The sequence below is a fragment of the Scylla paramamosain genome, chromosome 18, assembly GCF_035594125.1.
Source record: "Scylla paramamosain isolate STU-SP2022 chromosome 18, ASM3559412v1, whole genome shotgun sequence".
Classification (NCBI taxonomy): domain Eukaryota; kingdom Metazoa; phylum Arthropoda; class Malacostraca; order Decapoda; family Portunidae; genus Scylla; species Scylla paramamosain.
Window position 1 is genome coordinate 116,028 of NC_087168.1, and position 12,812 is coordinate 128,839.

Genomic DNA, 12,812 nt, shown 5'->3' on the forward strand with positions numbered 1-12,812 from the left:
TCTTCAATAATTCTGGTGCTTAGGTAAAGAAAAAATGTATCTATTGAATAATTCTGGTGCTTAGGTAAAGAAAAAATGTATCGAATAATTCTGCTACTTACGTAAAGACAAAATGTACCTACTATTTTCTTTTCTTGTGTATTGATGTGTCCAAGCAAAAGCTTTATTATTTTATCAAAATACTTTATTTACGGTGACCTTACTTTTGTTATAAAAGGACAAAACATGAATTATTTGATCGATTGATTAAAAAAATAAATAAATAAAAATAATAATAATAAGGCGGAGGAAGGCATCACAACATAGCGGTCATATAGCGCACAAAACAGTGAACAAAAAAAGAAAAAAAAAATTCTCCTTGTTAATCAATAATCTATTCAATCAACGAATCAGCCACTCCTATTGTACTGCAAGACACGACTTGCACATTACACCGAGACTGATGCACACACACACACACACACACACACACACACACACACACACACACACACACTGTATTGCATTACCAGGGCCCATATTCAGAAACGCTTTGCTTTTTCACCTCGACTGTTTCCAAAGGGCACCGACATGACTAGTTGGGTCCTAAAGAGTGTTTCTCTTGTTACTAATGAAAAAATCTTGTCAACCTGTCACATACAAAAACACCATTCAAAAACGGTGTAACTTCACCATGACTACACTTTCAAAGGCCACAGAGATGATTGGCCGGGTTCTCAAGACTCTCTCTTAATAATGTAGAACTCTTCTTAATTTGTCACTAGAATCACAAAAAAAAACTCCCTTGAACACCAACTAGAGTAGTAGTAAGCAGTCGAGTGGAAGTAGTCGAGGTGCGACTCAGAAGTGTTTCAGAATATGGTTCCAGATTTATTACACAAAGGGAAGAGATCAGAAACATTTCTTGGCACTGGGTCACACTGCACACTAATGCTCGGACATGGTCCTGGCGTCATCTGCCTTCACATGATCAGCGTCGTGTCATTGTTACCAAGTGAATGCACATAAATAACGTCGATATATATATATATATATATATATATATATATATATATATATATATATATATATATATATATATATATATATATATATATATATATATATATATATATATATATATATATATATATATATTTATTTATTTATTTTTATTTTTTTTTTTTTTTTCAATCTATCTCTCAACGTCTTAATTTAAACTTTTAACTCCATGGTGTATCTTCCAAGTAATTTTTCTGCCATCTATCTCCCATTGTCCATAAACTAGCGCATTGGTCAAAAGTTCTTCTTTCTCCTTAATTTCCCTGCCGTTTTTCAAATCTTTATATATATATATATATATATATATATATATATATATATATATATATATATATATATATATATATATATATATATATATATATATATATATATATATATATATATATTTTTTTTCAGTTAACTGTCCTTCCCGAACTTCGTAGAATTCTTGCTAGCCATCCATTCCTCAGTGGCCTTTATCTAGTGTATTTCCAAAGCTTTCTTCTTTCTTCTTCTTCTTTTCTATGTCATTTTTCAAGGCTCTAATATTCTTGTTAGCTATTGTTCCCGCAGTGTCGTCTTCTCTGTTTTCCAAGCCTTCTTTCTTCTTCTTTTGTATACCATTTTCCAGTCTTTATTATTTATTTTCAACCATCTGTGCCATTTTCCAAGCATTTGTTTTTTGCAGACAACTTCCTCTCAGGCTTCTTATTTTCTTAAGCTGTCTTCTTTCTTCTTCCTTTGTATGACATTTTCCAAGCCTTTATTGTTTTTTTGCTAGCCATTTCTCCCTAAGTGTCCTCTTCTCAACGTATTTCATAGGCCTTTATTACACTTTCTGCCCTCTTTCCCTTAGTGTCGTCCTCTCAGCGTGTTTTCCAATCCTTGCAGCAGTATCTTGTCAATGAAGTGTAGGCGGGAGCAGCCCTGAGACCTCTTCTGTCTGCGCAGTGTTGTCCTGAGGCTCGCCAGCAACGCCTTCTCCGACTCCCCGAGCTGGTGTCGCTCCCACGCATCAAACACCGCCTGACCCAATACACCGGGGTTAGTACTGCTAGTATTGTTAGTGGTGAGGTTGTTTGTTATTTTTATCATTATTATTGTTATTATTATCGTTATCATCATCATCATTATTATTATTAGTGGTAGTGGTGGTGAGATGGTGGTGTCAGCGGTAATAGAAGTACGAAGTAGTAGTAGTAGTAGTAGTAGTAGTAACAACAGCAGCAGCAGCAGTAGTAGTAGTAGTAGTAGTAGTAGTAGTAGTAGTAGTAGTAGTAGTAGTCGTAGTGGTAGTAATGGTACTGGTGATGAGAGTGGTGGTTGTAAAGTAACAGTAGCAATAACATTAGTATCAAAATATTGTAGTAGTAGTAGTAGTAGTAGTAGTAGTAGTAGTAGTAGTAGTAAGAGTAGTAGTAGTAATAGTAGTAGTAGTAGTAGTGATGGTGTTAGTGGTGGGTTTAAAGTAGCAACTACAACAACAACAACAGTAGCAGTAGTAATAGTTGTGGTGATAATAGTGGTGGAAGTAGTAAAAGAGGTAGCAACAGAAGCATCAACAGCACTAGTAGTAGTAGTTGTAGTAGTAGTAGTAGTAGTAGTAGTAATAGTGCAGAAGAGAACATACTGGTAGTGAGTAACGTTAAGCACAGTTTTCTTGCTGTCCTCGCGCCAGTGCAGAGGTGGCGGGCACTTCATGGGCGTCTGAGCCTCATGCCTGCCTTGCCTCGCCTCCCTGAGTACTGTGGGGCATTCGGAGCCTTAAGTTACCAATGAATCAATGCTACCGTCACATCAAACCATACTCTGAAACACTTCCGCGCCGCATCTCCACTACTTTCAAAACGCTTTAGTTGTAGTTATCCACACGGCTTTTTAACGGTGTTTCTAAGACTCTTGACAGATTAAAAAGATTTGTACATTATTAACAGGAGGAACAGGCTAATCATCTCTGTGGCACTGGAAAACGGCATCATAAGGGATTGTTTGCTCGGACACACATAGAATGCAAGAAAATAGGAAACTAATTTAGTCTTTTTCTGGTTACAGAAGTACTTGAGAGACTAGTGATATAAAAATAATCATAATAAGTTTCTTTCTTGTAGGTCATTTTGAGAAGTCTAACATTGTAAGGATTAAAGAAACCAGTTAACTTGACTACTGCTCACGATAGCTTGGTTCACATGTCATCGCTTCAAGAGCATCGCAGGTTGAGTGACAGTATAATGCAGGAACAGAAGAAAACAAGGGACGCTTCCAGAAGCCGCCATGCCTACACGTGGCAGTTCCTGTGTGAAACGTACCTATCTATTTCCACCTGTCATGCTCAGACACAGTCCTCTCCACGTCAAGGTGAGGCATCAAGAGAGATTTCTTAATTATTTTATTTATTTATTCACTTTGTGTATGACGTACAATAGGTACTGAAGGGAAAAAAATTATATATATATATATATATATATATATATATATATATATATATATATATATATATATATATATGTCACGCATAATGTGGATAATTGCCTAATGTGAACATTAGGCAGTGAAATTGCCTAATCTTCATATTAGGCAATTTGTTTGCACGATGTTGACAATAGGCAACTTACTTGCTTAATGTCCACTTTAGGCATGATTTTCAAATTAGGCAAGGGTATTTTGCCTAATGTGAATTGAATGACAAACCAGTGTCTACAGTTTTGTTCGAATGTTGTTCGAAACTTTGGGTCTGTTATAGTTAGGTTAGGTTAGGTTAGGTTAGGTTAGGTTAGGTTAGGTTAGGTTAGGTTAGGTTAGGTTAGGTTAGGTTAGGTTAGGTTAGGTTAGGTTAGGTTATTATTAGAACAAAATTTACACCAGCTGACCTAAGTGGGATCAAACAGACCCTTATAAAGTCTGAAGAGGTTCCTGATATCTGCCTATCGATGAGAACAGCAACAGCAAGAGCCACTGGTGGGCAAGGTTATACAAAGTGTCAATGTACTACTCAATGTACATCAGGAAGGTGCAGCTGCCTAAGAAAAGAAATTAAATGCAACTCGCGCTGTCACCCAGGCAGATCATGCAAAAATTTGTGATTGGACTCAACTGAACCCTGAGATCGATTGACCTATTTTACTTATACTAATATTGCATTAATTAATTATGTTTTCCTTATTCACATTGGGCAAAATTGAGCTGCATAATTTGAACAATAGGCATTTTTTGCCTAATGTTAACAATTTGTAAACTTTACGCAACCTACTTGCTTGATGTACACATTAGGCAATTTTCTGCCTAATGTTCACATTAGGCAATTGTCCACATTATGCGTAACATATATAACAGCAGCCCCAGGCTCCGGGTGCTAGAGGTAACAAGACTGGTTGTCCACATGTACTCGCACGTCTCGTTGTCCGAGGATTTAATGTTGTTTACAAAAACTTGTCTGTATGAAAATAACCATTTGTGCCTATTATAAAATAATTACTTGTGTCAGAGGCTAACTACACTGGTTGAGAGAAGAGAATGTTAATTCCCTTAGCCAGTTAGTTTAGTAGTTTTAATTTGGAAAAAAAAAAAAATTGAATTCAGGAATGTAAATTCAGACAAGTGAAAATATCCTTGTGATATGTTCTAGAAATTACACCAGTGATACACACACATGATTTGATGTAACACCTACACTACTCAGGATCCTACTTATTGAAATTTAAGGCGACTAGGCATACTCGAATTAACTTTTGTAAATTATTAACTTTTTTTTTTTTTTTCAAGAACTGATTAGGGGCATTGTCAATTTTCCCAGTACAGATGTTCCACAACTCCAGTGTAACAGAGGTATCTGCTAGAGATATCATTGTTTATTCTGACAAAGATAATATGAAACCTTTGTTTATTACTTACATACGTACATCGAATAGAATTAATCCTTGTGTCATGGGAATTTCCAGTGTTTTATAGAACCCCGGCTACTTAATAAGAACAACGGTACCATGCCACACTAAGGTATATTATATATAAACCCATGGCTGGTGGCAGCTATCTTTTTTTTTTTTTTTTTTTTATTTTAACCACCACAAACAAAGTAAACAAAACATAAAATAAAATAACCATTCAACTTGATTAATGAATAAAAAACCTAGTCCCCACCCCCTTTCTGCAAATGTAGGCGGGGTGTGGGGCCTGTCTTAGGGTGTGTGTGTGTGTGTGTGTGTGTGTGTGTGTGTGTGTGTGTGTGTGTGTGTGTGTGTGTGTGTGTGTGTGTGTGTGTGTGTGTGTGTGTGTGTGTGAAAGCATGTTTGTATACCATTTATCTAGGTCACAAAGCACATACCTGAAATTTCTGCTCCTTGTCGTTGACAAAGGTGAGGGCAGCCCCGTGCAGCAGACCCACCCCGAGCTGTTGGGCACGCTTGCACTTGTTTCTGCCCTTGGAACACAGCTTCTCCCGGTAGTTCCACTCACACCCCAGCTCGTACAGATGCTTGGCCGTGGTCTGACAGCGGAGGAGAGAGAGATGCATGTTAAGAGAGAATTTGATGGACGTCTGTAAGGCCTATATTCTGAAACACTTCTGCGCCACACCTTAACTACGTACTTTCAAAAGACTCAAGTTGAAGTGACACGGGTTTTTAAGGGTGTTTTTATGATATTATTGACAGATTAACAAATATGTATACATTATTAACAGGAGTAACACTCGTGCGAACCTGGTTAATCATCTCTGTGGCATTTGAAAATAGTTGTAGTAAGGGAGCAAAGTGTTTCTGAATACGAGCTTAAGTAGTACAGGGGACATAACAGAAGGCATCAAGCCTACACGTGGCAGTCCCTGCATGAAACATACCTACCTATTTTCACCTGTCATCCACATTCATAAATTTATCTTGTCTTCTTTTAAAGTTCCCGAATGACTGAGCACTAACAACCTGGTCACTGAGTTCATTCCATTTATCCACTACTCTGTTTGAGAACCAATTCCTTCCTATCTCTTTCTTGAACCTAAAGTTTTGAAGCTTGAACCCATTATTTCTTGCTCTATCCCTTTCATATCTCCTATACCACTTACGGACCTCCATCAGATCCCCTTTTAACATATGCTCTAAGGAATGCAGATCTAACGGCTCCAGTCTTGCTTTGTAATGAATACCTCTCATCCCCTGTACCCTTTTTAGTCATTCTCCTTTGTACTGATTCTGAAAGACCTATATCCTTCCTGCAATATGGAAGCCAAAACTGCACAGCATAGTTTAGATGAAGTCTGAGTAAGGCCAATACATCTTTGATATTACTTCAGGACTTTTACTTTTATCTAAAAATTATTCCTAATTCCCACTTTGCTTTATTTCTGGCCTCTATGCATTGTTTTCTTAGACAGAGATCAGACCTAACTATAACTCATAAATCTTTTTCGTTTCCTGAAATTACCAGAACTTCTTTGTTTATTGTGTATTGCGTAGGGTTCTTCTACCTACACTAAGTACTCTGCATTTGTTAATATTAAACTGCATTTGCCATCTGTCCATTCGTTTATTCAATCCAAGACGATGGCATCTGAATCTGACCTATCTTCGTGTCTTCCGCAAATTTATTAACATCACTACTAGTCCTACTATCTATGTCATTAATATATATCAAAAACAGAAATGGTCTTAAAACAGATTCTTGTGGCATCACATCAATTGCTTGACCCCCATTCGGATTTTGAGCCGCTTATTACAACCCTGTCACCTGTCGCCTAACCTAACCTTATCCAGGCTAGCTATCTTCCCATATATCCCATGCGCTCTAACCTTCTCAAGAGGATACATTGGATCGAGTACCTTGTCGTAAATAGTAGCAGTAGCAGTGCCGATTGTAGTAGTACTGATGACAGTGTCAGAAGTAGTAGCAGCAGTAGCAATAGTGCCAATGATAATAGTAGTAGTGACGGTGTTTGTAGCAGTAGCAGTAGTAGCAACAGTAGTGTTAATGATGATGATGTCAGTGGTAGTAGTAGTGATAGCAATAGCAATAGTATCTTTAGTAGTAGTAGTAGTAGTAGTAGTAGTAGTAGTAATTGTAGCAGTAGTGCTGGTAGCAGCAGTAATTGCAGTGATAGCAGTAGCAGTAGTGTCACTAATGATGGTATGAGTGGCGTGGATGCGCGGCGCAGACTCACCTTATTACTGAAGAGAATGTTGAGGATGTCCTGGTCTGCGAGACTCAGCTTGGTCTTGTACTTGTCCAAGATATGCATAATGTTTTCTGTCCAGCCGCCTTCGAAGGCCCGCAACCTGGTTAGGTTCATCACGAGCACTCCAGCGTTGAGGCCACTCGACCCGTACGTGGGGAACTGCACTGCCGCCAAACACACACACACACACACACACACAGACAAGAACAGATACGCACACACACACACACACACACACACACACACACACACACACACACACACACACAGACAGACAAGAACAGACACACACACACACACACACACACACACACACACACACACACACACACACACACACACACACACACACACACACACAGGTAGGCAGGCACAGGCAAACAGGCAAGCAGACAGACACAGACAGTCAAGTACACACACACACACACACACACACACACACACACACGAGAGAGAGAGAAAAAAATATACATAAATAATAAAAAAAAAGAAATAACAGCCAAGAATTAAAGTACAAAGAATGAAAAAAAAATGATATCTATGAAAACTTTAAACTTTAATGAATAATTACAAAGTTGAAAATGTTACCCTAGGACATAAAGAAAGCAAAATAAATTGACTGAAGTATAAATAATTTCAACACCCTTATTTTCTTTTTGAATTATTTACAAAACCAAGTTGACAAAATAATTAAATAAGTAAATAATTAAATTAAATTAACAATGTGTGTGTGTGTGTGTGTGTGTGTGTGTGAGATATTAAGTGTTCATATTTCAGTTGATACTACTATATAAATAGTGTTATTTTTACACTTTCTGAATTTTATATTTTGTAGTTACTTTCTGAACTTTATATTTTGTAGTTAATCTTAGTGTAAAATTGTGGTTAATAAACTACTGCTACTAATGCCACTACTACTACTACTACTACTACTACTACTACTACTACTACTACTACTACTTCTACTACTACTACTACTACTACTACTACTACTACTACTACTACTACTACTACTACTACTACTACTACTACTACTGTGTGTGCTCACTTTCTTGAATCTCGGGCCATACATGTAGAGGCAGGGCGCGATGCCAATGACCTGGTGGGGGTTGAATTCGTACACTTTACGCCAGAGGTTCTCGGGGGGCATGAGGAAGAGTGTGTCCGTGTCCAGGAACACCACGGCGTCCTTGTCCTCGAAGGTCTGCGCCAGAAACAACCTCTCCGTGGCGCACAGCCGAAACATGTTCATCATGTCCTCAGCACCGGGCGGGTAGAACACTTCCTTGAACTCATCGAACACTACGCGTTCTCTGTGCATAACAACATTAGAACACCAGGTTGGTTTGTTGGTTGTGGAGGGAAGGGGATAAAAGTAGGATGAAATACAAGAATAAAGAGAAGTAAAGCAGGTGAAACATTAAAATTAATAGTGATGGAAGGTGGCGGACGATTCACCTTGCTTTATTTGATAAAGGAAACTGGCTATATTAAATGCATCTCTCATATCTGGATCCTTAAGATACTGTATGTCAGTGTGCCTCACAGCAGCGTGCTACACCCCGATAACCCGATAATTTAACAACACAGTGCAATAACTCAGTGTTGATGCAGGAACTATCAGGCCTTCACGTGTCAGTCCCTGCACGAAGCATGCCTGCCTAGGAGTATTTCCATCCCTCATCCCTATCCATATCCTGAGTTTTTAAAGCTCCCTCTTAAGTGATTCGTCACTAACAGTCTGATTATGCTTGTATTCCATTCGTCTGCCACTCTAATTGAGAACCAGTTCCTTTGGTCGTTCTTTTAAATCTAACTTCATCAAGCTTGAACTCATTATTTCTTATTCTGTCTCTTCCATTCATCCACCACTCCGAGAACCAATTCCTTTCTATCTCTTTAAAATGTACCTTTATCATGCTTGAATCCATTATTTCATATTACTTCCTTATCACTGACCCTGAGAGTTTTGCAGACATCTCCATTGTTATGTACCTTTGCCACTTAAAGACTTGTGTCAAATCCTCTCTTCATCTTTTCTTGTCATTACTAATCTTGAGAGTTTTCCTGATGTCACCCTTGTTATATCCCGTGTATCTTTACCTGTAGGCGGCGGGCCAGCTCGCGGTGAGGTTCGTCACTGTCTCGTACGTCGCGTAGGAATCCGCCACGATGTTGAATCTGCACACAAATACAGCTGGTTCTTAGTTACATGATTTTTTTTTTTTTTTGCACGATTTTTTAATGACTTAAAATATTTTTATTACCTAAATTTGAATTTAAAGGAAGTTTTGACTTAAACACGACCAAGTTCAACCACTCATCGTGATGTACGTACGTAAATATTAAGAGTTTTTTTTTTCCAGCTTTTTTAAGAACATAAGAACATAAGAGATAAGGGAAGCTGCAAGAAGCCACCTGGCTTACACGTAGCAGTCCTTGTATGAAATATACCTACCTATTTCCACCTATCATCCCCATCCATAAACCCGTCTAATCTTCTCTTAAAGCTCCCTAATGTCCTAGCACTAACAACATGATTACCGAGTCCGTTCCACTCATCTACCACTCTATTTGAAAACCAATTTCTTCCTTCATTTGTTCATTTCTATTTAGTTCTTATGTTTAAAGTTAAGATTAATAAATAAAGATAAACTGAAGGAATTTGTATCTTTCACTTAGAGTGGAGTCCCTAAAGAGTAGAGCCAAAAAGTATTAGAGAAGTGTCTTGAAACCTTCCTCTTAACACAGTTCAAGGCAAAGGCAAGCAAAAATACAGAAGCAGGGAGGGAGGGAGCACCAGAGTTTCTCAGTGAAAGGGATGAAAAATTGAGAATACTGGTTAATTCTTGGATTAGGGAGGCGGACAGAATAGGGGTGAGAGAAAGTAGAGGGTCTTGTCCAGCGTGGCCGTGAGAGGAAGGGAGGTATGCAGTTAGCAAGATGAAAAGAGCAGTTAGTGTGAAAGTAGCGATGGAAGAGAGCAAGAGATCTGGGCAACAGTTAGCGTGAAAGAAGCGACAGAAGACAGCAAGATCAGAAGAGCAGTTAGCGTGAGACTATGTACTGCAAATCCCAAGGGCGGTACTCACATCAGAGTTTCGGAGGTGAGAGAAGCTGCAGACTTCAGGAGAACAGAGATTTGGCGAAGCTGTCTCTGGAAACCCGTTGCATCCTTTTCACTGTCATTCTTATCTGAGGGAAGATGATTGACAACCACGTGACTAAATTAGTAACGTATTCTGAAACACTTCTAACCTGCACCTCCACCACTTTCAAAAGGCTTTTTTACAGTTCAAGTGACAGATTAACAAGATTTCTCTATCACTAGCAGGAGAAACATTCTTGAGAACCCGGGTAATCGTCTCTGTGACCTTCGAAAATAGTCGTGGTGAGAGAGGAAGCGTTTCAGAATATGAGCCAAAATTTTAGTATCACATACACACACACACACACACACACACACACACTCACCACGGCAGACCACGATGGCAAACTCAGGCTCTTCAGTGGTTGCTGGAAAATAGGAAAATAAACAAAATGCAAAATTAAATAAGTAAAAATGAAATTAAAAAATGTGTGTGTGTGTGTGTGTGTGTGTGTGTGTGTGTGTGTGTGTGTGTGTGTGTGTGTGTGTGTGTGTGTGTGTGTGTCAGTTTGCTCTTTAACACTTCAAGGCTGAAAGTGAGATGAGAGTTACACAAGAAAATTAAAAAAGAGTAGAAAAAATGACAACAATAGCACAATAGCAACAACAATGACTACAACTACTACTACAATATACTACTACTATTACGTCTACGATTTCTGCTACTACTACTACTACTACTACTACTACTACTACTACTACTACTACTACTTCTGCTACTACTACTACCACTACTAATACTATCACTTTTGCTTTATATTACTAACAAGAACACATAACGGACAATAATTCCTATTACTATTTCTATTAGTACTACTACTACTACTACTACTACCACTGCTTCTACTCCTTCTGTTGGTATTACTACTATTACTACTACTAACAACAACAACAGCAACAACAATAACAACAACATTAATGATAATAATAATGATGATAATAATAATAACAATAATAACAACAACAATAATAATAATAATAATAATAATAACAATAATAATAATAATAATAATAATAAAATAACAACAAAAATAGGTATAATGGTAACAATAACAGCGACAATATCAATAGCACTAATAACAACAACACTCCTTCTCCTCCTCCTCCTCCTCCTCCTCCTCCTCCTCCTCCTCCTCCTCCTCTTCCTCCTCCTCCTTCTCCTCCTCTCCCTACTACTACTACTACTACAACTACTACTACTACTACTACTACTGCTACTACTACTACTTCTACTATCAATAGCATTACTACCAGTACTGCTACCATCACTACTCCTACTACTGCTACAGTAATAACAACGATGACGACGACGAGAACAATACTACAGGTAACACAGGTCACAACAACAAGCGGCGCACACCTACCCTTGCTGTGGAATGAGGCGGTGAGAGGCTCGTGTGGTAGTCTGGTGAGTAGAGGCACCACCATCGCCACCACAGCCAGCACGCACAACACCTTATACAGAAACCTCATCTGTCAATAACACACAGAACATAAGGGTAGTGGCAGTCCTTTATCAGCCAAAGAACATAAGGGCGTAACGAAAGCTACAAGAAGCCACCAGGCCTACACGTGGCAGTCACTGTGTGAAACATTCTGACCATTTCCTTTGTTTAAAAACCTAAAAATCTTATTTCCTGTATTAAAGGAAATATGAACATAAGGGTTGGTGCAAAAAAAAAAAAAAAAAGATCAGGCTTTTACGATGCAGTCCCTGTGTGCAGCATGCCTAGCTACCTCCATCTTTTTCCCTCAATATTACTATTACTTTACCACAATTTCTAGTTGCTTTTAACCTTTCGTAGCGGCGCTATATGACTGCAATGTTATGGCATCTCATTTTTAAAATTAGTCAGCCATTTTACTGTGTTTAATCTCCTTTCAAAGCACCGTACTGACTCGACACTAACAAGCTAGAACATAAAACATACTGTAAGAATATAAGGGAAGCTGCAGGAATCCATCAGGCCTACACGTTCACGCTCGTCGAGAATGGCGCCGCGGGACGGGCCGTCTTCAGAAACGCTTTGCTCTCTAACCACAGATATTTTCAAAGCTCAGAGATGATTAGCCAGGTTCTTAAGAGTGTTTCTCCTGTTAATTATGTAGAATCCGTCTAACTTCAACTAGAGCCGTTTGAAAGTAATGGAGTTGCGGCGCGAAAGTGTTTCAGAATATAGTCCACAGTGTGGCAGGGAATCTTTGCAATGATGGGGCCTCAGTGGCCTCAGCCCTGCCCAAAGGTCGCCCACTGTGAGCTTTTCCTGTGCTTCCATTTTCACGAACACTATCCCGTCTCTTCTCTTCTTCTATTCCTTCACCTCCCATCCCGACCCTTTGTAATGCAAGTTTTCTATTCAATAAACTTGTAAAACTTGATGTCTAGGCTTCTTCCGTAGGGGACCGGCTGGCTGGCTGTATCGTGGAGCCAGCACACACACACACACACACACACACACACTTAGATTCTTCGCTTCTGAA

At 38.7% G+C, this 12,812-nt stretch overlaps 1 protein-coding gene across 6 annotated transcripts in view; it reads right to left on the reverse strand.

Moving 5' to 3' along the window:
• LOC135108972 (glucoside xylosyltransferase 2-like) overlaps positions 1-12,812 on the reverse strand; it is a 36,935-nt gene that overhangs the window by 1,308 nt on the left and 22,815 nt on the right. For 2 of the 6 annotated variants that reach the window (XM_064019889.1, XM_064019888.1), the window contains exons 2-9: positions 11,696-11,804; positions 10,658-10,699; positions 10,276-10,378; positions 9,287-9,364; positions 8,232-8,496; positions 7,169-7,342; positions 5,342-5,503; positions 1,137-2,049 (exon numbers count right to left, since the gene is read on the reverse strand). In XM_064019889.1, coding sequence (XP_063875959.1) covers positions 1,876-2,049; positions 5,342-5,503; positions 7,169-7,342; positions 8,232-8,496; positions 9,287-9,364; positions 10,276-10,378; positions 10,658-10,699; positions 11,696-11,804 — 1,107 coding nt within the window. In that variant the 3' untranslated portion in view covers positions 1,137-1,875. Of the gene's footprint in view, positions 1-1,136; positions 2,050-2,653; positions 2,769-5,341; positions 5,504-7,168; positions 7,343-8,231; positions 8,497-9,286; positions 9,365-10,275; positions 10,379-10,657; positions 10,700-11,695; positions 11,805-12,812 lie in introns of those variants that run through there. The other 4 variants (XR_010272516.1, XM_064019891.1, XM_064019890.1 and 1 more) reach the window with 4 other exon arrangements.